Genomic DNA, 26,777 nt, shown 5'->3' with positions numbered 1-26,777 from the left:
TCAAACAGAAACGAAATGTCTTTTTTTTTTCAAACAAATGAAGAGACGTTTAATAGCATAGCTAATATCGATCCAGTTGCTCCATTGGTACCGGTTCCCTTTTTGAATGGACTGAAATTGGTGCTTCGAGAATTACATCCACTGGTGCATCGTTTTGTTTTTCCTCATTTGCAGGTTCATTACTTCGCACCTTACTACGTGATTTTTTCGGCTCCTGATCCTATAATAAATTGATCAGTAGTAGGAATATGAAACAGGTATTCGAATGATTTTATTGTCTGTCATTTTCGTTATGTAACTTTATCCTTTCCAAAGTGTTCCTTGTTAGGAACGTGATGAGAAGAAGTTTGATGGATGGACACAGGACTGACTATATCTATATTTGTTCTGGAATCATCAAACGAATAATGAATTGTGAAAAATGTTCAACGCTGTAGTCCCGCGAAGATAGCGGCTATTCTTCCATAAACCCTGCTGCTTGAATATGAATTACATTCATTGCAAGGTAAGGCGGTTGTATTGTTTGTAAATAGAAATTTTTCGAACTTCTTCATCTTTTTAATTCAAAATTAATTTTATAAAAGTAAGTTAGACATGAAAGTGAAGTCCGTTGAATGCAAGTTCATATCAAATTAATTCTGGACTATGTACCGTATCCATTATTTTTGTTCTATTGTGGTTTGGAACTTTATTTGAGAAGAGATTACCGACGCTTGTTCTTGCTTACTACTCTGCCAAAAATGAACAGCTGAAGAAGTTATCTAGTTTTGAGACTTTTCTACAGTCCTCTGAACGGCATAAGAATCCGATTGAAGAGATGCAAGTCCTTTTTCTTATTAGAAAAATTCTTTAGTGGTTGAATAATGAAGAATAGAAGTTCGATTTCAATTCGGAATCGTTTGAAATTTGTGAACGCGTGCCTAGCTACCATAATGACTTACAGTTCCATTCGATGTGTCCATTAGTAGTCTTATTCGCGCAGGGTCGAAAAGACGAGAAGCACGGTGCATTTGCGTACGCGCTCGAAACGGCGCAGTGGAGGCGACAGTTGGGAGCGAGATATGACCATCGCAAGCTGCAGCGATGGTTGGTGCCAACAAGGGTTCGCTCCTAACCGCTACGCTCCACCGCACAGCCTTGGGAGAAACTCCGTACGCAATTGCACCGTTGTTCATGTCGTTTTGACCCTACTATACGTATAGAACAAAAGTTCTCGGATGACACTTACTGTCCACTCCGACAGTTATCCTCAAACTCTTCTGCAACGGTGTGCAAGGTTTTTTAGATATTCATTTTGAGTGTTTTCAAAGTAGCAAAGTGAGATATCGTCAAAAAATGGTAATGGCGATGAACTTTGGCGGTCTACCACAGATAATATCTAAGAGTTAAGAGCTACTTCAAAGATTTTAAAGATCATGTTTCAGTTCAAACAATAGAACTAGCCATTCAACAATCTGACTGGCTGAACAGCACCCCATAAACCTTTGGACGTAATGGTCAATAATGGAAACAACAATTTGGGCACTTCGGTAAGTTCTGTGAGTGCGCTACTTTCTTCTATTTTGTGATTTAATTTTTTTCTCAATATCATTTGTCGTTGATTTCTCTGTAACGGAAAGCTGCTGTTTTTATCACTCTTGTAAAACGAATGCTGAACTAAGGTTGAGTTCTAGGATAGAAACATCAGTAAGTAGCAGCAAATATGAAAATGAGAAAAAAAACCTACAAATGGGAGCAGAGGTGGATGAATTTCTTCCTGAAAGAAAAGTCTCGAACATTTATTCAAATTTTTGTATAGCTTTCAATCAGTGTAGACTCGTTTTGAATAATAAGAGCAATAACAGTTTTAGAAATTTTAGAAAAGACGCCACATGCGATACGTCGAAAAAGCGTAAACGTTTGACGTTCGTTGAAAATAAAAGAAATACAAAAATTTGACTAACCTCATCTTGTGTGCGAAGATTCATATTTTGTTGCTAAAAGAAAATATAAAGATGTTAACGTGAATCTATGTACTCAAACAAACCGAATATTTCCAGTGAATATGTAAGATTTTAAGAAAAATCAATGAAGTGTGTTTCTGACCTCTTTATGAGTTAATAGAGTGGTTGTCGGTGGTTTCCACTGTAGTACTCAACGATTTATTTGGAACAGCGATGACAGAATCGTAATGAGACTTACTTTTCGAATAGATTCAACTAAGTCTGACGGTAGTGAATGTGACTGAAAAAGTGAAACGTTTACGTCATTAATGCATATATATGAATTAAAGAGACATGCAGTTGATTCTCTTCTAGGCGAAGGGAGTTGCAGGGAGGAAGCATCCGAATAGTGCTCATAATAGCTACCTAATAAGCAGGTTTCTTGATGTCAGAGCCATTAGAAAGAGTTTGCTGATTTAGTAGTTACGTTACTTAGCCGAATTAACTTAATTGACCAATTATTATTTTTTTGTCAAAATTCGTCGTAATGGCGTCGTTAACCTTTGTCTGGAAGCCAGACAGCTAAAAACATCGTTCGAGATTTGTTGTTGCTTCCTATTGGTTTGAGGTTGGCTGCGAAATATTTCCGAAACCACCGTATTTGAGACCAAGTAAGCGGGAATCCGCTATTAAAAGCATCCCCCACGAATCTGATGTGGTATGAATTTCCGAGAGCCAAAGACTATACGGGGGCGTAGATTGCGTAAACGGGTGGGATCCCGCTCATCTTTCCCTGCGTCACTGCAAACAGATGGCTTCGGAATGTGGTTCCTTGCGACGTCCTCTATTGCAACGCACCACCCTTGTGCCCCGCCCTCGCCTGCGATCCGTCGAATGAAATGCATTGCCTATCGGGGCGTCCGAATGGATATGCGACGAATCGGAGGCAGGGGCGCGGTTCAAAGGTGGCGCATTGTAATAGAGGGCGTTGTAAGGAACTGCATTCCATAGCTGTCTGTTTATAGTGATGCAGAGAGAGACGAGCGAGAACCCACTCGTTTTTGCAATCTACGGCCCCGTATAATCTTCGGCACTCGGAAATCCATACCACGTCAGATTCGTGAGATGATGCCTTCAATTCATTTACATAACGGCAAAAATGGGTGCTGCTAACTTGCTGACTGTTCGTGATTTCACTCTGATTAGTATGCGGTCGGAGCATGCATGGAAGTCCAACGAAGACGAATAGCTTGCCGATCGTGGATTCCTACGGATGGAGCAAGTGTACCCTAACTGTGGAAATAGCCATGAAGTTACGAATCAGGCGGACAAAGAAGATGCGCGCTGAAAGTTTGGATGCTACAAGCGCCAGTGTTGTTAAGCTAAGGCAATTATGGTAATAAACGTAAATACTAAGTCAGCCAATTCTGTTTAATGGCTTACAGCTCAAGAAACACGGCTGTGCTGGAAGCGGCGCGGTCTCTTCGAGTACAGCTATTTGCGCAAATGTACTGAGTTTCGGGTTGTATCGACCCGAGTATATGAATGTAGCCAGCAAACAATCCTTAGAAAAAAATCCAAGAGCGAGAGCAAAAAAAAACTAACCAGAAAAAAAGAGAAATCGAGAATAGGTTTCTAGATTACAGGGATGGTCGCGGCTACAAGTTGTGAATGCTTTCACAGGCATGTATGCTCTTTTTTTAGTGCTGTGTGAAAATTACAACACTGAAGATTTTTTTCTTCTCTAACTTTCCCGTTTCTAAATAGATTTTTGCTGACCTTTTAGGCAAAAAGAAACAGTGTTTTTATGAAACTTATAAGCATCTTATAAGTGATCGTACATCAATTTGTTGCTTTCTACCCTTATATTCTTGTTTACGCATTAAAGGGATCACCGCATGAATCTGAGGTGGTACTGATTTCGAGTGGAGTATTCGTATACAGGATCGTAGATTATGGAGAGGTGCGTGATTCCGTCCATTTCTTGCTAATTGGCGTAAAAAACGGTCCGGAAGATGCGGCGCGTGCACAAGGCTGGTGCGCTCCAGTCGAACTCGTTGTAGAAAATAGCGCGCCGGATCGCTCGAAGCCGTATCGTCCGGGCCGTTTTTTACGGCATTTAGGAAGAAATGGACGGAATTTCCCTTCTCTCCATAATCTTCGATTCCGTTTACGAATACCTGAAATCCGTACCACCTCAGATCTATTTCTATCAATATTTTTAGGTGTTTGTTTTTGAATGTGCATTTTTTTACTCTTGAGGTAGTTATCGGTACTTGGAGGAAGATCATTCGTATTTTGACCTGAGCGAGGGAAGTCCACAGGAGTTTCTGAAGAAAAACATTTGCCACTTTGTTGCAGTAATGCTTCAGAATCAATACTTGCTTGTTTCGTTCTATCAGATTTTCATCTTCTAGCAAAATAACTGAGATGAGTCTGCGGATTGGGATGAGGCCTAGTGAGTATAAGAAATTCAATTTCATTTACTTATGCTCTTTAAATTGACAAATACAAAGGTGAAAACAACGTGAAGCACTTTTCAGTTGTGTAAGCTGCTGCACTCGAAGTGGTACGGTGGAGCGTACTCGTTAGGATCGAAGCAAGAGCCTTGTTAGGACCAATCTTCGCTGCAGCTCGCGATGGTCCCACCTGGATCCCAACCACTTTCTCCACCGCGTCGCTTCAAGCGTAGCCGCTTACACAACTGCATCGTGCTTCATGTCGTCTTCACCATACCATAGAACCTTCACAATTATTTAAGCCAAGAACTACAGTCTGACATTGTACATTACTGGATGCACAAACAGGAAAAAATGGTAGAAGGTGGCGAACTGCTGTGCAACCACTTAGGGGGTGGAGCTTTTTTGCCATGGTTTTCACGCGAGCCTAAGAAAAGTATTTTCAGTAAATATTCATAATTTTTTTCTGTGAAAGCATTCATCGTTTATAGAATTACCTTTTCTTGGGGCTTATTCGGTTGTTTTTCTTGTTGTGTTGGAACCTGTAACTAATTCAGAGCTTGTAGTAATGGAACTTTTTTTTCTTCTCATATCGTTTTCAAAAAATTCAGTCATTTGAAAGGTAAGTGTATGTGAGCATGAATCTAAGCATCTAATCATGAACTTCACTAACCTCAACCTCTTTATTCACTTTTTCATAATTCTCTTCTAAATCTTCTTTTGGTGACTTGTTTGCTGGTATGACTTCCTTTGACTCCTCCTTCGGTTCTTCTTTCTCAACATTTTTGGAAGCGCTCTGGTCCTTTTTGACTGACTTTTTTTTCTGCTTTTGTTGTACATTGTTTTGGAGTTTATTCTTTGCTTTGAACATACAATTTTCTAAATTTTTACTTACTGGTTGTTTTGAAGTCTTTTTTCGTGTTTTATCCTTCTTTTTCTGAAAAAAAAGAGCAGTTAATTTAACCATTGAGATGTGGGATAATTCATAGGATTTCCTCTCAATTTTACTTAAGAGGCAGTGTACGAAATTTACGATGTTGAGATCTCTCCAGGAAAAGACAGGGTTGGTTGTGTAGATTATGAGAGGTTATTCATTGCTGTAAACATACAATTCTGTAAATTTCCACTTACGCCTTTCTTTGAAGGCTTTGGTCGAAGTGTGGTTTTCTGTGCCTGAAGAATTAGTTGATTCAATTAATGGAATGTGGAATAGCTCATAAGAATTTTTTCAAACATATTTTAAAGGCAGCAAACGACAAATAAGATGTTGTGATCTTGCGGAAAAGGAAAAGACACTATTAGTGGTTTAGATCACGAGTCACGATAACGCTCAACTCGTCCTAATCTCCAGTAAAAAAAAACGGCATGGGAAACAGCATTATTGGTTGTTTTCTCCTACGTGGCACCTTAGAACGCCACTTTTGCAGACGTGCTAGTTCCCTTAGCAGCCCTCTTCTTTGGTTTTGCTTGAATAAACTGCTGAGGAACCTCTTCGATTACCGTCCGTTCGCGGATGCCGTGCTTATAAAGGTGTGGCGCGTTCTTACGTGCCTTGTAGGAAAATTAGAACATGTTACACCTTTCTTCAGAACGATTAAGGAGAATTGAGCGTCATTACGCCCACAATTACACTTATAATCTACACTTCGATCTCTGTGTTTTCTTGGAAATACCGCAGAATCGTCGATTTCTCGGCGTGCTGCCCTTAAACGAAAAAGCTACTGGAAATTAATCGATGGTGTACTTATCTGTTTTTACGACTTTTTGCCAAAGTTCAATTCTTATTGCTTCATGCTGTCATTTCCGTGTCCTTTTTTCATTCCTCTGTTTTTTTAGAAGTTTTTTTTTGTACCAAATTTAAAGCCTTACACGAGGAGCAGGAATCTCCACAGCAGCTCTGTCCGAATTAATGAATCGATTGAATAGGAGAAGAAAAAAGTTGTCAAAAATGCTCTTCTTCACCCTACTCTTATCCAATTTTAATTTTAAAAAAAGTCAGAAGAATTGGAAAATCAACACATACTATCTTTTAAGATGCAAACTTCTTTTTCAAATGAAACAGATCAATTTTAGATCAGGCTAGTTTTTTTTAGAATTTCCATGTGTATTTTTGGACTTGCAAAAAAAAAAACACACTCATAGCCCACCTATATTATACTATACTTACGAATTGTTGTTTTTTCTTTCTTGCTCTTTTGGATCTTTTTCTTTTGTAACTGCCAGCCATACAAAGACCAAAATAAAGAAACAAAGTACCAATCGCACATATTACTGAAAAGTGGAGGCGTAGATCAATAATTTCAAAGTAATTTCTTCAAAATATAAACTGAAATAGTCTTTGAGATGCAAGAACTTCGGGAAAGAAATATTCTGTGGTTTTATATTTGAAAATTTTAAATTTTTTTTAAAGGTTCTTCTAAAGAAAGACGTATGGGAAGAATAAGTACCAAAGTTACATATATTTGCTCTCTATCGCTGTTGTTATTAAAAAAAATTGTGGGAAGGAGTCATTCTATGCACTGTTGAAGCAGTTGAAATGAAAGAAATATTGGAGATAACGTGGTTTTGTTGCGGATAACACTTTATCTGAACCTACATATTGCGTTGATCAATGAGTTCTGGGACATCTTGTAAAAAAATCAGTTTCATTTCGCTTCATTTGTACTATTTTGTTTATTTTTTACTTCAACTTTGGTCAATACCTGACATAACGATCCACAATATACTGCCAAAGCGATCAGGGGAATAGTAGGCCCCCTCGTTTGGGCGTAAGTGGTTGCGCTCGGAGATGCGAAGTATAAGCGCAGCGTTTGCCATCGAGCTGAGGCCACCGTTAGCTTCACTAGGCGTGCAGCGATGAAGGATGCTACCAAGGGTCCCTAACGATTGTAAACGCTCCACCCGCGGTGCTTCGAGCGTAACCTCTTACGCAGTTTCACTGACCTTTAGGTAATTTGACCCGACTATGCTACTGATCCACCGTGCTTGGGAATTCTGTCCGCGCTCATCGTCTACTTGGTTCTTCCAAGTTGACGATGAGCGCGGACAGACAGTTTTTCCAAGTATTAGCCGTCGGAGTGCCGATGGCTACCCAACTTTATACACGTTTATTATATAAATTTCGAAATTATTGTAACTAGAAAAAGAAATCCGAAGTGTCGTGAAATTTATTGATAAACTAGTATTTATAAAGATAGAGGAATGCTAACCACAGGTTGGCCATAATCCTTGCACAGGAGGAGTGACATAACTGCAATATGATGAGCCCATCACAGTCCAAACAACAACAATCGGTTTACATTGCGGCGAACGAGCGGTGGATTGCTCCTGGAAAAGGTTTAGTATGAGGTCTGAGTTGAATACTTCTTCCGAATTCCGAATCATATCGATGACTTGATGGGACAACTGTTCCTCTTTTTTTGCTGGTTTTCTCGGAAATAACTAGATTTAGACAACTTTGCACGACTCCTCCGAGCCACTAAAGGAAGAAACGTTATGTGGAGGAAGATAACGTTCTGATGACAACATGTACTAACTAATAATCGCGTTGGTGAGTTTCAGTGGAAAGTTAGTTAGTGCGTAAGGAAAAGAGAACCTTTGATGCTCCTTCATATGGACTCTCCATTCCCTAAACACTTTTTTTTTGCGCAGTCAAACGTCTGGTAGTAGGAGAATGGCAGGTATCCGAGCTAATTGGGATTCGTTTCTGGCAGAGCTCTTGCTCAAGTTCCTGTGAACTCCACTATTTACTCAACTGCCCACTAAAGTGATTGAACAGTTCCATAATGTAACGATCTTCGTAACTGCTAGAAGCTCAAATTACACGCATGTTTTCAACTGTCTATCTGTGATTCTTTTTCTTTTACACACTATTTTTTGAGTAGCAAAAGGTTCGGGAATCCTAATGTTTTCCTTCCTTAATTCCTTTTAACAGTACACCAAATATATTTGCAAGATGCTTTGTTTTCTTCACTACTGTTACGTATTTTTATTATGATATTATAATTATTACTTATTACGAGGCAGATGTAGCGCAGTCAGTTAGAGGTCAGCTGTAGCCACACGATCGGAAGTTCGAAACCGCCCTTGTGTCAACCAAACCTTTCATCCCTCCGGGTCGATAAGTTGGTACCAGACCTGTCTGGGAGGATAAAATCACTGATTTGACATTACAAATCCCAGTAAAACGTCTTGGTGCATCCTAAGTGGATTAATACGCCAGTGGCATTATCCTGTTCATTATTATTCACTTATTTTGTCACTATTTCTTTTATTATGATGTTATAATACAAGGGAATATTTCTTTTCGGATGACTGCAACGCGTGGATGTGAATATGCAGTCTTTACTTAAAGGCATCACCCCACGAATCTGAGGTGGTGCAGATTTCAGATGGAGTATAGGTATACAGGATGAGAGACTACGGAGAGGGAGGTGATTCCGTCCATTTCTTCCTAATTGCCGTAAAAAAACGGCCCGGAAGATGCGGCGCCATTCAAGTCTTGCGCGCTCCAATTTGAACCTCTTGTACAAAGTGGTGCGCCAAAACGAATGAAGCCGTATCTTCCGGGCCGTTTTTTACGGCAATTAGGAAGAAATGGACGGAATCACCTCCCTCTCCGTAGTTTCCCATCCCGTATACGAATACTCCACTTGAAATCTGCACCTCCTCAGATTCGTGGGGTGATGCCTTTAATCTGGCGGCGTAAACGTTTAGCATAGAAAGGAAAATGAAGAGTCTACTACACGTCTCACCATTGTAGCGTATTCATTCACTTTCAAGAATGAAACAATTTCGATAATGGTCTCATAGAGCTTTTTTCTTGAGGCTGTTGTCAGCAGAGGTCCCAACTGCAATTAGTTAGTGATTAGTGAAATTCATGGAGAAGAGGAATAGGAAATGCACACCGATTTTGCAGAGGCATTAAGTTCAGTGAGAAAATTATGCAATTCCTTTTCTGCTTTGACAAAGACCTTCCGAATTTGTTCACCTATAAAAAAATCCAAAATGATATGACACTGCTACAATCATTAACACGATAATTTTTAGATTTTACTGCTTGAACAACGTGCGTTTATGGTCTACATATTGTTATTTCTGAAACGTCTCTAAATTGTTGAGGGTAAAGCACGATGTATTCGCAGGAACTCTAAGGTTGCTGAGGTGGTTTCTAGAAAATGACACTTAATCGTTAAAACGTCTTTTTAGGTATTAAAGTGAAGGTAGCTGATTTTTTTTTACAACATTTGCAATTGTGTTTGTGGTCTAAATTAGAACACAGTTACTAATTCATATCCCAAAGTCGGTTCCCCGCAGATTATTCCGTTGCAAACCGTTGAAATTCTCGAGAGTGGGCAAAACAAAATTCTGGAAATATCAGTCGGAAGGAAATGAGCCGACAATCTTAAATATACTTTCAGAATTCACACCAGACAAAGTTTTGAGCTGAATACCGACAAAGTTTCGCCAACTTTCGTCAATCACTTGCAGATCCTTCCATTGGCATCCCGCCGTGAAACGAAAACTCATTTTCTGTCTATTGCTATTTTGAAATCTTAATTTTGCGCACTCCCAAAAATCCCGACGATTTGCGACGGGTCAAAGGCATCACCCACGAATCTGGGGTAGTACGGGTTTCACCAATGCGGGGTCGTAGATTGTGGGGAAAAGGGTGGTTCCGTTCATCTCTCCTTGTGTCAGTGTAAACGGACGACCCCGGAACGCTGTTTCTTACGACGGTTTCTGTTGCAATGCGCAACCCTTGCTCCCTCTGGGATTCGTCCGAATGGATTTTCGACGGTTCACATTGGTATAGGGAGGGATGAACGGAATTACTCTTCTCCACAATCTACGACCCCGGCTGAAACCCGACCCTCTCCAGATTCGTGGGATGATGCCTTTAATTCGTTGGGAAGGGATTTTGGGGAGCAAGTTGGTGGCTGTCTTGTAGTTCTAAACTAATTTCAGTCAGCCCAGTCTCGTAGTAAACGGTATTCAAGGAAAACTCTCTGTGAAGCCGGATGAATTTCCACCTTGTGATATAAAAGATCACCAGCATCTGCGATAGCGTCAAGCTCAGCGAGAGTGCGATGAGTTCATTAGATTTGTCACGGGGTGATAGAGGCGTCAAACGATGTAATGGACTGTAACATGTCCTAAATAGTTGAACTGGCGTGCCGCGGGTCCCAGAAATCTCACTGAGTCTAGTTGAGTGAAGACAACGTGGACTCTGGCGCAACTGCGTAAACAGCTGCGATCGAGATGGGACCTTACTCATCTCCGCAGTCCAACTGCAGCAAGCAAGAGTCACGTTTCGGATGGCAGCCGGTACCTCCACCGCCTAATCTCGTGTGCAATGGTTCACGCAGTTGCGACGAGCTTTGATCCGACTGTCTCGTGTCGAATATTCAGAGGAACTGGCAACCACTTGATAAACCGACTTTAGCACTTCTCATCCACTGTATGGTTATCCAGACGTGGATCTCGTCGATCTAGCAGCTTATCCTTTCATTCATTCAACTTCACAATCGAAAACGAGTTTGATTTTGTCGCGTATGTGCAAGCGCTTTAGCCACTACTACTCTTATATTGAGGTCGGTTCGCAAATCTCAATATTTCATTGAAAAACGCCACATACATAGGAATTTTTTTAGTTGAACTAATTCATATAAGTCGACCATTTCCAAGTGTTTGTTTTCTGGAGAATGATAATCACGAAAACGACACTTTTTTAATATCAGACCACCAGGCAGGTGGGTCCTTCGCCTTGTAAGCTCAGCATTAGATAGCACTGCCCAAAAAATGATTTCCTGATGGTTTGTAAAATATCTACATAACTACCTTTTCGAAGTCTATTCCAATGGGTTTTGTCCATCCCTTTCACAGAATCTTGGAAATCATTGAGAGAATTCTAAATATGGAGAGAAAAGATTCTATATATAGTTTTAAATTCATACATACATTTTCGTAATATTGACAACTCACCTGCACTTTGGTTGCAAAGGATTGTATGTCATTTTCTACTTCACACTTTCCCAAGGACACTCCTATCTTCCCCACTAACTCATCTAGCTGCAAGTGTTAGGACAGTATTATCGGACGGACATCGTATGCGAAAACATTCGGTGTTGGCTTCATTTCACTAATTAGTAGGGTTTGTGACGTGGTTTGGAAATATCGTAACAATCCCGATCTCCCCATAATCCCAACATCTCATTATTCCTATGGATATAATGAGTTGTCTATTTGGATAAATTGAGGCTTTTGATATTGAGTTTTGCAGGAAGTGCTTAATATTTTTGGTGCCACACTTGGAAACCATGCCATAAACCCTAACCTAATCGTTGAAATCGAACACAGAATCGAACTGCTGCTGCAGTTTTTAAAGGCATACTCGCGAATCTGAGATGGTACGGATTTCAGCTGGAGTGTTCGCATACGGGATAGTAGATTATGGAGAGGGGAGTGTTTCCGTCCATTTCTTCCTAATTGCCGTGAAAAACGGCCCGAAAGATACGGCTTCGGGCGTTCTGGCGCACTATTTCCCACAAGGAGTTCGACTGGAGCCCGCCAGCCTTGTGTGGCGCCGCATCTTCCGGGCCGTTTTTTATGGCAATTAGAAAGAAATAGACGGAATCACCCTCTTCTCCATAATCTACTATCCCTTATAAGATTAGTGCACCTGAAATCCGTACCACCTCAGATTCGTGGGGTGATGCCTTTAAGTTACAGTTGACGTGGGCGTTCACATGTTCATATATGAGAAAAAATTGTAGTTACTAACCCTGGGAATGTCGTAACTCCATATTTGTTCTATTTTCGTAGCACTCACTATTGAACTATTTTTCTGACATTCTTGGATTACACCTCTAAAATATGCTATACATTATCAAAAACTATAACCATCATCTCATCGTTCATCACGTGAAAAATGGTAGGCGAAGACGAAAGGAGTTCGTTTATTTATGCATATGTATTTATGAAAAAAATCCTGAACTTAGAAACAAAGGAAAAGTCGGAATTTTTCGCAATTTTAAATTTTTCTGTTAAGGTGAGCGGTACCATCGCTCATTGTAAGTTCGTCAAACTGGCGCATAAAAGTTGTGATGAAAATTACATTTTTTGGAACGGGTTTGAAATTGGAGAATGTCATAAGCCGACTAAGCTTGCGAAGAAGAACCCGAAAGTTTTCAAAATTTGTACGCTAACAACTAACTGGATATTATGTAGTGTAAATTGCGTTTAATTGTCTCACTGTGCGTAAGTATCCAGTGCAAAAACCTCTTGGACAATTAGTTGCTTGTCAGTGTTTGTAATCGTTCAGTGCAGCCTTGAATTGTCTCTCGTACTGACTACGAACTCGACTAACTATTGTGTTCAGCCACTGTCGATTCTGTTGGCCTGATGCGTCACATTCTTGCTAGCTGGCACTGATCCACCTTCATCGGTCAAAGGAAAAATTATCGATAGAGCTTCTGGAAGCTCCTCTATGCTTTTTCTCCTTTTAAATTAGTATTTGTGTTCTTTAGTTGAGCCGATCGCGAGGTTTTTATAATCATTTACTATTGGCTGCTTTGGGCGGCGTATCGCCTTTTTCAGAGCCTGAAAAGGTGAAAACGAGCGTTATTTATCGAACACCTTATCTGGTCAACAAAGGAGATCCTAAGTCTACTGTTAGATCTTATAGTTAGAAGTGGATGTCTCATCCGTACCTTAGGATTGGGGGATTTTTCTGGAGCTGCCAGATGACCGTAAAGAGTAGACCAGCGTTGTCAAGTAGCAACGTTGCGGGCGAGTTCCGGCGTAATACAGAGGTACTTCTTTCTGCTCATTGGGCTCTTGGAGTGGATCCAAAACGCCTTCAGACCCTTTTGCGCGGCATTACTAGGATCGTCCGCCAATACCGTGATCTTAGTTTCGGAATCTGCGTTATGACGTCGCACCCTGTGACCAACTAATGCCGCAGAGTCACTTGACTTCCTTTTGCCGTCCAGGTGTTTATTAAAGGCAGCATACCACAATCTGACGTGGTGAGGGAATCCGAGGGAAAAGCCAGAGACGGGGTTGTGCAGGTATCCGGGTTGGTCCCGCTCATTTCCCCAGTCGTCATAAAAAACGGTGTGGGAACAGCTTTAATTCCTACGAGGTATGTTAGAACGATCCCATATGCACAGCATTCATACAGCAGTGAATAGGCTGGTGGAAAGAAATAACTGATCTTCGATCGCTCACACTTGAGTGCGATGCATGCACAAGAGTGGAGCGTTGCAACTGGAATGGTAATGAGAAACTGCGTCTTTCACTCCGTTTCTTTAAAGGCAGCATACCACGAATCTGAGGTGGTGCGGATTTCAGGTGGAGTATTCGTATACGTATTGTATTTCTTCCTAATTGCCGTAAAAAACGGCCCGGAAGATGCGGCGCCGCACAGGACTGGCGCGCTCCAATCGAACTCCTTGTAGAAAATAGTGTGCCGGAACGCTCGAAGCCGTATCTTCCGGCCCGTTTTCTACGGCAATTAGAAAAAAATGAACGGAATCACCCTCCTCCCCATAATCTATGACCCCGTATACGAATACTCCACCAGAAGTACAGATTTTACCACTCCAGATTCGTGGGGTGATGCCTTTAACGATGGTTAGGAGAGGATGAGCGAAACCACCCCGGATCCCGCAATCTATAACCCCAATTTTAGCTTTTCCTGCGTATTCCTTCACTATGGTGTGCTGCCTTTATTCCGAACGTGTAGTCATCCGTTTCTCCCATGTATTTGTCGCTGTACCGCATACAGGTAATCAGATAGACAACACATGAAACAACACACAACAACACTTCCTTGTTGCCCAGACATATTTTGCACTCTAGCATAATGCATACACATTTAGGCAATCGCGTATGATCCTTCACTTAAGATTGCTAGGGGGCGAGCTCTATAATCGCTGCAGATTCTTATAGATTTTCTCAGTTTAAGAACACAAACACTGAATCATAATCATGTCGAGATTTATTAGAACTCGTACATGGAGGCATTTACAATTAATTTCTCCTTCCTTTTCCTGTGATTGTACATACCTCATTTGGTCAACTTTATAGTGGTAATTCTATTAAAACATTTTTTTTTCATTAGCACTGGCGCCCGTCGATTATCTTTCCGTTGACCGAACTAGAGGATACCCTTGCACGCATTCGCCGAGGACGTACGCGTCAGGACGGCTCGGATGGCCTTACGGCAAGGAATACTGCGGGCATCGATGATGACGTCTCAATAAATAGGCACAAATAAAGTCAAAAAAGATAGATTTCAGCACGATAACACAAATTAAGAAGCTCACATAAGGTCCACACTGAGATTCGAATGAACTGCTGGAGGATGGGTGTCGTTAAAATCGCTGTTCTTGGTGAATCCCTTACACAGGTACATAGAAACGTAAGCTGCGGCGAAAAAACTCCTAAAATTATCTGTTTAATGAAGAATACTGCAACAAAGGATAATACTTCATTGTGAAGAGTTATAAGCAACATTCCACAAAATTCATGATGTTGATACCTTATCACGAATGCGTAGGTAGGAATAGGGGAGTAGTTCACGAATATGAGCGTGATTGCGCTCGATTCTCATTAGCAAGCCAGGAGAAGGCATGGGAAACAGCTCTGTGTGTGATCCGTTTCTCTAACGTCACAACTTATTACGGGTAACAGAACGAAGACAATGGGGAAGTGGAGCGACACAGCCAAAGCTGTTTCTCACGCCTCTTTTTTCCTGCATTTACTAGGCGAAATTAGGCGTAATTATGCTCATGATGATCCAGAACTACATCCCCACCCATATCTACTTGCGGAGAGCCTCCAACATCGTCAACTTCATGATAATTTCGTGCGTTTACCAAAAACAAGTTTTTTTTTCTTTTGCAACCATTTGTTCTTTTCAAAACACTCCTACTATTCAGCGAAAACACTCACGCAAGGAGGAGAAACAAAACAGCTATGATGATAATTGATCCATGACCAGCAAGATTAAACAAAGTATCACCAAACAACTTATCATCATTATTACCAGACTTGATATTATACCTGAAAGGTCCCCACATTTGAACCTTACTAAAAGGACATTGGCATCTCATCTGTTGAGAATTTGGACAAGCTTTTAGAGAAAGGTGTTCATCGTAGATGGCTACCAACTTCTTCTTTATCTAGATATTTTAACTCGTCAATTCAGTAGCCGTTGACGGATTTAACTGCTTCATTTTGCGGATTATGTTGGACCAATGGTGATTAGGAGCGAAGAAGTTGACAAAAAAAGCTAAACTAAAAAGTACTAAACGCTTGGACCCGGACTAGTAGTAACGTTTTGATGAGACCCACCCATAGCCGCTGTAAGTAATTGTTTTGAAATACCAAAATACCAGATCACAAAAAAAAAACTGGCTGACCCAAAGAAATTTTAAGAAACTCTTAACTCTGAAAAAACTAAAAGGGTATGCTTGCTTCGGACCCGTTACAAAGGCGTCACCGTAACACTTTGACCAACTTGAGTTCGAAAGCGAGTTCAAGAGGGTAGTCGAAGAGAACACGCAGCGTAGGCTTTAGTCAGTGACTTCCGGATTGGTGGTTATTTTGGAACATTTTGCAAGAAGGTTTGAAGGTCAAGATCATTGGCATTGACGGGACTATTTTCAGTTTCAAATATTCAATGCAAGATTTCATAGCTCTTGCTCCTCCCAGTAAACATGATATTTAATTTATTTGAAAACACACATGAGTGTGCCTCAAACAGGAATATTAAATAAAACTCGTTACTAAATTCTAATGGTCCTACCCAATATTTACTGTTTCTCTCACGGAAGGAAATGTATCAGAGCTCTATAAATTTGTTTACGCATAAAAAACGTACCTCATTATCAAAGTTATAATCGCAGCTAACGCAAAAATAATCTGAAGAACGGGTACTAACAAAGGCAACAACATGTAATTGATAGTTTGTTTCGTGATATCCTAGAACGGTTGTCATATGGAGAGGAGAAGCATATACTATACACTACCGTATCTCAAAATCCCAAATCAACTTGAAAATTTTAAAAATTCTGTGCCATTCGATGGATGTGAAAAATATTGATTGGATTTCAAAACTTCACATTTGCTTGTTGTACGTCCTTAGCCGCAACTTTGAAACGTCCAGTTTCGTGTACGACGTCGGCAATGGTCTGAAATAGGTATGAATCACAAGATAACTGAATAAGCTTGTATTTCTATAAGTTTGAGGCTTATTAGCGCTTTTTTTTTGTTGCAGCGTAAAACATTAGGTTATACTGCCAATATCCACATACTAGCGTCTTAATTCAGCGAAATTTCCGATCTTCTTTTGATAAATACTTACCTATCGTTGATTGTGCTTACCTCATTAATAAGAGTTCGATAGGAATCTAATTCTGCGCTAATTTGAGTTTTGTCTCTCTTTATGTAGGTGATTAGGGCCAAAAACTAAAATTTGCAAATCTTTAACGATTAAAGCTTGATTTGAGACAAGTGGATCGCACTTCATAACTGACCTCATCCTTCAATGACTTTGACATTTGTTTTAGTTTGTCAATATCAGTACTGTTTATTGTCCAGCTGTTTAGCAATGTTTCCTGGAGTAGGGAATAAATGTCCTTGTCAGATTTGAATGGATTTGACTATACTTACCGTTTCCGTAGTTGTTGAGGAGAGTTTAGTTAGCCTCGGGAGTGGTGATTTTACTATGAGACTGTTTAGTTCTTGGAGGGTGTTTACTGCTCTTCGTTTCATTGCAAGCAGCTGAAAAAATCCAAGACGAATTCTTCTTAAGCGATACTTCAAATCTCATTACACAATCTTTTTACTTCTCTTCATGAAATGAGTATGTTGTTCCCATATGAAAACTCTCCCGGCCGGCCGTTCCCACGAAATCGATTTAAGAAATTATCGCAAATAATTCACGGTCTGCCCCACTGTATATAACACCTTTATCACCACAGATCTCTTGGGCATGTGATTTTGCGCCCCAACATTGCACTCGAGCGATCTGGCTGGTGTAGCGCGATCGGTAAAAGGTCCGCCTGTGACTGCACACTCGATGGTTGGAGACCACGCTAGTGCCAACCACACCTGTCATCCCGCCGTAGTCGATGAATTGATATCCAACTTGTCAGGGAGGATATAGGTAAAACAACGACTTGATACATCGACTTCCTTTTCGTCCCAAGCGAATTGATATCAGGCTTTACTTTTTTAATTTGTTCGCAGTTTGAGTGACATACTCAGTATTCAACTTGTGGCAAGTGAAAATTCTCAGGGCAAATGCTCTTTCGCTTTTTTTTTTAATGAAATTATCAATCAGTTTTATACTACCCGAAAGAAGGAAACATTCATACTGTTATCTCCTTGCGGGATTTTCGAGGATTCTTACTGCTAAACTAAGATCAACTAGCAGACACGTTTTATACATTCGAAAACCATGTTCTGGAGATCCTCAGGACAATAAAGTAAGCAAAGCAGTAAGGTGGGGTGTTCAGGTTATGGAAGATAGCAGCCAGAATGATTCTGATTCCCTATATTTTGAGCTCTTCGTGGACTTTAATGCTCACGTATTCCTGCTTTACAAGGAAAAGCTGAATTTCATACTAATAATACTCCATCACATCAGTATTCTGTAACAGACTGAATTGTAGGGTGGTGGACAACCCTTAGTCATATCACCCCAGTATTTTGTAACTGACTGAACTGTAGGGTGGTGGAGCAACGTTCACGAGGCTGACAACTAAGAGTAACACAAAAACCAATGTCAGTGAGTTGATAAACACTCACTGGCTTTGGTTTTTGTGTTACCATACACTCACTCCTCTCATTAAAAAATTCAACAATACCACAAGTTCGTAATATATGAGTTAAAGAGTAAGAAAGCTGATGGTTTGGTTCTTTCATTAGTATAGCTGCCGCACTTCATTTCTACTTCTTATCCAATATCATTTATCCAGATGGGTAGTCACACTTTGACGGTTAAATCGGCTTGGCTTGGAGACATTGCTATCCAATAAAAATTTACCAGCGGAACAAGTGAATATGTATTTCTTCTGCGGATAATTTGCATCACGCAGATGAAATACATGTTCACTCTTTCTGATATTGGAAATGCTCATCTACTAATCAGGTAGATTTCGCAGCGAAGTACCATTGTGCCAAGTTTGCATTAAGAAATCTACTAAGTTATATCGAATAGCACGGTTGGAAAGAGATGTTGCCGATTGTTTCAACTCCATCATCCACCTATCTTCGAAAAGTCGAATATGTTGGATATAAGCGGGGGAAGGTGGCTTTCAAATTCGTCGCTTGTCATGCTGTTGTTAAAGTTCAACTATAGTAGAGTCAAAATGGCATGAAGCATGGTGCAGTTGAGTAAGCGGTTGCGCTCGAACCGGTGCTGTGGAGCGTAGTGGTTAGGATCGAAAGAAGACCTTTGCTACCACCATGCTGCAGTTCGCCGTGGTTCCACCTCGATTCGAACCGCTCTCTCCCCCATGCCGCTTCGAGCGCAGCCGCTTACGCAACTGCACCGTGTTTCATGCCGTTTTGACTCGCTTCCAATTATTAATAACCACGTATAGGTGCAAAAGCCATTTTGAAACTTCGAGAGAAGCTCAGGAACTTTTTTTTCTTAAAATTAATCGAATCAAACGGGTTTTGTTTCACAATTTATGCTCCTGTAGTATCCACCTTGATTCTTGTAAATCCAAAACGATCTGTGAATGATGTTAGGGTTATAGAAATATTACGCAGGATTACATACCACCATACCTCAAACGGCAGATAGCACGCATCCTGCGCAACTCAAAGCCTCATCGTTTGTCCATTAAAAAAAGAGGATGATTGCATGGTGTCGAGAGTGGTTTATCTCATTACGTACAGGTCCTCAATTGGAGATTATAGAGAAGCTGGGCGGACATTGTTTATTCAGGAAACATCTAAATAAAAGAGAAAAGGACAAAATCACTGGCGTATCAATCCACTTGGGATGCGCCAACGCGTTTTACTGGAATTCGTAATCGTTGAGGTTTTTTTTTGGAACGCGTGTTGGCCTATACAATGACTTGCGGGGCCCAGATCTTGTCAGTGTTTTTTATCCTCCCAGACAAGTCTGGTATCAATTTATCGACCCCGGAGGGATGAAAGGCTTGGTGAGCACTAGGGCGGTTTCGAACCTCCGATCGATCGTGCAGGAAACAGAACCTCTAACCGCTACACCACACTCGCACATTTTTCATCTAAAGGCAGCAAACTACGAATTTGAGGGGGTGTGGATTTCGGGTGGAGTATCCATATACGGGGTCGTAGATTATGGAGACGGGGTGGTTCCGCTCATCACTCCCTGCACTGCAAGTAGCCGCCTCCAGAATGCTGTTTTGTACGACGCCATCTATAGCAACGCTCCACCCCTTGCGCCGCCTCCGCCCTGCGACTCGTCGAAATCTAGATAGGCTCGCAAAAAACGTAATCGAAACTCCGGAATATAGGTTTAATTCAGGATCTTTTTCACGAGCATGAGATCATAGCTGGCGGTACAATGGAAGGTTGCCTTTTGTAGGTGTCCAAGACCAAAAATGAACAGAGATGATGAGCGCATTGCGATTACAGACGAACTAGCCCCATACTAAAACCTTTGCGAGCTTTGACCTGACGGATACGTCGCTAGGGTCCCTTGTAAAAGCTCTTTTGTTTAATAGTTGTGGTACGAGATGGTCCACTATGTTACCATCCCATCACATGAAGTAAACACCAGCGGACATGTCGTTTATTGAGACCAATACTTTCTGAAGAGTTTCTGCAAGATGATGAGGCGTTCGAAAGGATAAATCACTTGAGACATTGACTTTTCCTAGCTCTGACGAAGGCGATAACGCCAAATCGTTACGTTAATAGAGACCAATACCAATCTTGGCTACAGCTCAAGTATATAAAAGAGCTACGTTTTTCAAATGCCAAGATTCAAGGACAATCGAACATATGCAGTACTAAGAGATGTACCAGTGAGCAGCTTTCGACTTTAGAAGAAGCTGTATTATTCAAACTAAAGATCTGGGAATAGTTCTATCATAGTGTCAATTACGATCGCATTGCGAAAATGGGTACTTCAATCTTCTTTTTTGAAATTTAAAGGCATCACCCTACGAATCTGGCGTGGTTGGAATATACCTGTATCAGGTCCTAGATCATGAATACAGGGTGGTTCCGCTCATCTCTTACTGCATCGCTGTAAACAGACGGCTTTGGAATGCGGTTCCTTACCACTTCCTCTATGGCAACACGCCACCCTTGCGCTCCACCCCCGCCTTTCGATTCGTCGAAAAGCGGGGCGCAAAGGTGGCGCACGGCAATGGACGACGTCGTAAGGACGGTTGGGATCCAGGTGGGACCTTCGCGGAGTGCAGCAATGAACGGTGGTAGCGAGGGTGCTCACCCGATCCTAACCGCTATGCCCAAACGCTTCGAACGCAGCCGCTTACGCAGCTGCAAAGAGCTTCATGGTGTTTTGATCTCATTATATAAAGGGTACATCATGCCGCTTCTATGCTCTGCGGCTACACCTGTTTTCAGATCGTTCTGACCTTACTATATTGAAGCAGAAAATAAAGTAGGCGAAAATCGTTTGTGGTTTTGATGCAAAAATACACGTGAAAAGAACAAAAAAATCCCCATAAAACAAGGAGAAAAGCACTACGTCGTTGTGCTGCCGATCGAGTAAGGAACGGGCGGTGACCCTTTATGCAAAGGGCTAAATGCATCACATCAACTGTGCACTTGATCACTTGGACAGAAGTGAAGCTATCTAGGTTAAAAGGGGCCGGATTGGCAAAAGTTGGATTTTCCTTTACAGTCTTGAGTTTTGGAGTTTTGAACCATGTTAATTTTTTGGTATTTTGGTTATCAACACGTATCACCCTTGACATTGAATTTTTATATTTTTCACTTACTTTAGTGATATTTTCATACTTAAAACGTTCTTGAATCTCCTCCAAATTTTTGGTGGCATTAAGTACTAGAGATAGGACATCTTTCTCAAGCATCGGGCTTCTTGCATCAAACAGACATATTGTAGAATTTGCGGATTCACCAAGAAATTTGTTAACGCCTGCAATAGTAACGCTTTAGAATCATTCTTAATTTGATATTTGGTTTCTCTTTTTCTTTTCTTTTTTTTTGGATCTCTATATAATAACTAAGAAGATACTTATGGTTTGTTTTAAACTCTCCATTCTTATCAACGTTTTCAACTTTTTTTTTTCTAATTTTTTTCAATTCGTCTTGTTTGCTTGACGGCTGTGGTCAATCAGTGAAAATAACAGTACGTGAAATTTTTCTACTACTAACAGTAATATGAAACGAAGTAAGATGAGCAAAAGGGAAGAGTCTCTCTCAGAAATAGCGCACATAGACTAACGTATAGTACATTCGTTTAAATTCTGACTCTAATATCATTGCAACACGATAAGTCCAATTTTTAACGGAACAACCCACGTCCATAAGCGTTTTCAATATCGAGATTTGCCACATTGTGCCCATCCGAGATTAGTGTTATGCTAGTGAACAAGTAGTATACACTAACGGCTGTAATACCTATACTAATAGCCAGTGATATGAATGCGAATACAAGCGTGTCTATGGTAGATGATCGCTGTAATAATGAATTTTTTGAAGTGGGTAAGTAGTCAATTTTGTTTTAAGAATTTAATTTTAAAAAAGTTAAAACTACGTGCCTTTGAAAATATCACACTCTTTCCGCATGATAGAATACTAGCGACCAAAAATGAAAGAGCCAACAATAAACAAACAAAAGCCACTATTACAATGACTAACTAAATAAGAGCATTAAATGCATCAGAGATGTCTGCTTTGTGTTAATTACAATGCCACAGGCATCGACTCCTATACTTCTCCAGACGATCATAATGCTTCAGATTGGATGAGGCAGGACAGAGGTTCAATCGGAGGAGGTTGAATTCATGTGAACGCGTTCTGGTCGCGAGCGAACATAAAGACAGCAAACCCCAAATCTGGCGTGGTGAGCGAATCGGCGGAAAAAAACTTGAGATGGGGTTGTAGATGGCCAGATCAAGGGTGGTTCCGCTCAACCGTTCCTAAAAAATGTCGTTAAAAAAACGGCGTAGGGGAGGCCTTTTTAACTAGCTACTCCTGTTTCAGCACGTCATCCTTGTGGATGGGTAGCATCCACGTGCCAGGGGTCGACGATGAATGAGGTCTCTTTACCAACCTTCTCAATTAAAAATTATGAGTAGGCTGCTGAGAGGACGGGAACGTGTACATAGAGGAGCGTTCTGACATACCTCGCAGGAACCGAAGCGTTTTTCGTTTTTTACGACGATTAGAGAGAGATGAGCGGAACCACCTCGAGCTTCGCAATCTACAACCTTGCTTTTCCAATGGATTCCCTCACCACGTGAGATTCGTAACACAGTGCCTTTATGTAACACAGTGCACTTATAATCGTAGATGTATTCTTCCAACATTTCCTGGTATCTACCGCTCCTTCTCCAGATGTCACACAGGTGTTCCTACTCAAGGTGCGTAGCTTTTTTCGGCTGCAGTGTATCGGCCTTTGCAATTCCTCCTTCACCTACGCATTCACATACATATAGTCGAATCAAAACGACATGAATCACGAGTGTAGTTGTGGTGGATTTGCGTACGCGCTCGAAATGGCGCGGCGGAGGCAGCAATTGGAACGGAGTTGGGACCGTCGCAAGCTGCAGCTGCCAGCGAGGGATCCATCAGTACGCTCCTAACCGCTATGCTCCACAGCATCGCCTCGAGAGGAGTAGCGTACGCAATTGCGTAATCTGCTTCATGTCATTTTGACCCTACTACGCATACATACATGCGTAAATACCTTCTATTTCTCATTCGAATTTCTGCCGAACAAAGTTAATGCTTCACTACGGCATGGTATTATTTTCGTGACATGCAACGGAGTCGACGCTTTAGAAATTTACAAAACTTAGAAAACCATTGTTTTAATTTGTTGACTGAGTGATTTTTAAATGATTTAACTCCCAGTCATTTTTTGACTTTATCGCATGTCTGTTAAGTGCTGTGACCTCAGTATATTCAGAATAAAAAAACTTGCATTGGATAAAATTTGCCATGTGAGTACTTGTGGAGAGGTCGAAGGATTGTAGTACGCTTTAGCAACATGCTAAAACAAACAGATTATGTGTGGATATCCTCTATTGAGAATAGCTTCAGCAGACAAAGATATAGTTTGCTCTATCCACTATGTGTTACAAGAATTCATACATATCATCACATCTCATATATACCCACTGATCTGCTGGACATAAGATAAAAACAGATGAAGTATAGTAAGGTCAAAACGACATGAAGCACCATGCAATTGTGTACGCAGCTTCTCTCGGGGCGTTTCGGTGGAGCGCACCGGCACCGGCGTGGTGAAATCCTTGCTGGCACTACCATCGCTGCAGTTTGCGATGTTCTCACCTTGGTTCCAACTACTGCCTTCACCGCGCCGTTTCGAGCGCGTGCGCAAAAGCACCGCAACTATACTCGTGATTCATGTCGTTTTGACAAGACTATTACATAGTATATTAACAACTCTGTAGACATGAAAGCGCGGAGTATGTTCTTAGATGTCTTCCATACGCGCACGAGGTGCTGGACGTCGCATGGCATGAGCTCAGCGTGACTTTAGCGCCAAGTGGGACTGGTTCGACCAAACGAGGTAGTTGAAGGGACGGGAAAAGATAGTATGTGTCAGCCAGGCAGCAAGTACACTGCGGTGTTCTTCACTACAGCTTGACCGCAAACAACATTTGGATGACCTCACACAAATCATCGGAAAACGCTCCGAAGCACAGGTACTGGTACCCGAAGGGGAGGTGGTGATCAACCACGGTCAATCACTGCAGCAAAAAGCCGCTATATTGTGCAAGAGACAAGAGAAAACCCATGTCAATCAATGCGTGCAGTTGCAACCACATTCAACTGGTCTGCAAGGCACGCAATCTCACACTTCACAGTGACACGGGGACTGGATGGAGGTTATCTCTTGTGCGACGACCAGCACAAGAGACAACCTTCCCTCGACACACATCACATCACCGCACGTCGGCGGCACCGGCATTGCTGCCAAAAACACAGGAACTGGACCAACGGAGAGTGGGAGAAGAGAGAGAAGTGTGGGGTGCTCTTTTCGTGATAGAGCAGATTCGGTCTGAGTAGTGACTCTGAGCGAATCCACATATGGCAAGAGATGGGAACACGTAATGTATACAGAATCATTGACGAACATGATCGTTTTGGTGGCCCAGGTATTGTGATGTGGGGAGGTATAAGGTTGCATGTGCTTACTGACTCCCAAATCAGGACACAGGATACACTTACGGTCAACGTTATGACACTGTAGTCCTTCCCCATGTGCGTTATTTTAGGGGCTCATTCAGTCCTGACTTTACATTTATGGATGCCAAATCGCGACGGCATCTAACAGCACAGGTGGGGGAGCTTTTGGGGCGAGAGGATATTTGTGTCGCGCCCGTTCTCTTAACTTAAAACCCATTGGACACGGATGGTATGCGTTGGGGAGACATTGCATATTGCAGCACGTCCAATTGCATCAACGATCATCCAACAGTTGTCAACTGCCCTGGTGGAGGAATGAAGCGTCATACCACAAGAACTCCTTACCAAACCTGTGCATAGAACGAGAATACGTTGCAGAGCATATATTACGATCCATGGTGATTACACACCTTATTGAGAACCATTTCCCGTCTTCCATAATGTCCAGAGAACCCTCATAGTCAGCGACGTCAGTGTGTTATATTACGTGGCAATGACACATCAAGCAAAAGTCACTTTCGCTCTTAAAGGCAGCGTATCACGAAATTGACGTTGTACGGAAACCCCAGGGAACACATAGAGTTCGGGTTGCAGATTGAAACGGGTGTAGCTCCGCTCATTCTCCTCTTAAGGTCATAAAAAACGGCGAGGAAGACGGCATTCTTTCCTAGGAAACCAGTTGCAATGCGCCACATTTGTGCACGCGCTGCGTCTGCTAGCGAGCGGTCGGGGATTAATGAGATCTTTTCAACAGCCTATTCAAGTAAAACCAATGAATGTGCTGTTGAGAGGACCTGAATGTGTAGAAGGCTGTACGTTCTAACGTACTTCGTTGGAACTGAAGCGGTTCCCGCGCCCTTGTTCAATACGACTAGAAGGAATCAAGCGGGGGCACGCTCGTTTTTGTAATCTTCAACCCAAATACGTTTTCTCTTGGGTTTTCGTTACATACCAATTTCATGATGCGCTGGGGCTGCCTTTAAGTTCTGCACACCAGAGTACAATTCAGAATTATATTCACATCGGCTTAGTTATACTTAGTTATCGTTTGGAATCGGTTTAAAGCCTACTCACACGCTAATAACGGTTCCGATTTTCAAGTTTTTCTGGAAACTCGAAATAAATCATGGTATATAATATAATTATCATACTCATATACTGCTTGCAGTTCACAGTCGCGATGGGTAGCACTAGGTGCATCTCTGCCAATGGATGAATTTGGACCACTATTTCATCCCAGCGTCTGACGCCGCGAGCTTAAAGCACGAGTTAGCAACTACTCAGTGATAGTAATAATAGCTAGACGAGTCTATTATGGGGTGCGAGGGATTTCGCAAAATGACATGGCGAATTCGCGCGCGGCAAAATTGTGCCAACATCCTCGACCAATGGTAACCGCATAGATCACGCATTTGTCACTTCTCTACATCTCATTATACGGCGTGAAAGGGCAAAAGTATGAAGACTTCAAAGAAAAGGCAGGGAGAAGTGATTGGTACGAACTGTCCGCATCATCGCACACTTTCCACTACTCATGGTTGCGCGAGTAACCAAACCCATCAAACAGGTTCGTTGCGTGCGACTACTCGAGCTGTGCCACGCTTGCGCTTAGCGACAACTTTGATTTTGATAATCAAACAAGTGGAAAAGGTGCTTGGAAGAAATCTGTCTATTATTGTTCAATCACGTGACAGATGACAACTTAACGTTACGCCGATGTTACGTTTATTTTCAGAACAGACCTTTATAAGACGTTCATCAACCTTATCAACCACTTTCTCCATCAAAAGAAAGGGGACGTCGTAATAATAATCATACTTCTTTTCCACAACTAAATCTGAGAATACCGGAGAAGGGCAGTCTTAAAAACCAAATATTACAGCGAGTAAAATAAAGTGAGTTCTAGCAGAGCTTACTAGAGTTGGCCATTTCATTGCTTAGGCATGAAAGAAATGAATCTAACCATATTATATCCTTCGTACATTTCAGATACTTCTCTTATCGTTATGAC

General features: G+C 41.5%; 1 protein-coding gene across 3 annotated transcripts; it reads right to left on the bottom strand.

Moving 5' to 3' along the window:
• Positions 1–26,695, bottom strand: RB195_011861 (uncharacterized protein; the record flags this gene model as incomplete). Of its 3 annotated transcripts, none has more annotated exons than XM_064193453.1 (30): positions 1–111; positions 191–220; positions 1,727–1,756; positions 1,944–1,976; positions 2,086–2,124; positions 2,182–2,223; positions 4,879–4,923; positions 5,055–5,207; positions 5,277–5,318; positions 5,513–5,554; positions 6,549–6,652; positions 7,591–7,708; positions 9,136–9,231; positions 9,289–9,371; positions 11,222–11,291; positions 11,366–11,452; positions 12,165–12,249; positions 14,713–14,829; positions 15,341–15,451; positions 16,272–16,372; positions 16,513–16,581; positions 16,775–16,858; positions 16,927–17,007; positions 17,063–17,173; positions 21,364–21,521; positions 21,908–22,064; positions 22,147–22,245; positions 23,535–23,603; positions 26,509–26,627; positions 26,683–26,695. In XM_064193453.1, 30 exons carry the CDS (start codon positions 26,693–26,695, stop codon positions 1–3), a joined length of 2,499 nt encoding a protein of 832 aa, XP_064051034.1. The 3 variants fall into 3 exon arrangements, with proteins under 3 accessions (XP_064051034.1, XP_064051035.1, XP_064051036.1); XM_064193452.1 differs by having other exon boundaries at positions 5,055–5,204; XM_064193451.1 differs by lacking the exons at positions 1–111; positions 191–220; positions 1,727–1,756; ... (10 more) ...; positions 22,147–22,245; positions 23,535–23,603 and having other exon boundaries at positions 7,586–7,708.
• Positions 26,696–26,777: the final 82 nt, after the last annotated feature.

This window comes from Necator americanus, chromosome III, assembly GCF_031761385.1.
Source record: "Necator americanus strain Aroian chromosome III, whole genome shotgun sequence".
Classification (NCBI taxonomy): Eukaryota; Metazoa; Nematoda; class Chromadorea; order Rhabditida; family Ancylostomatidae; genus Necator; species Necator americanus.
This window is presented reverse-complemented; position numbering and strand designations above follow the sequence as displayed.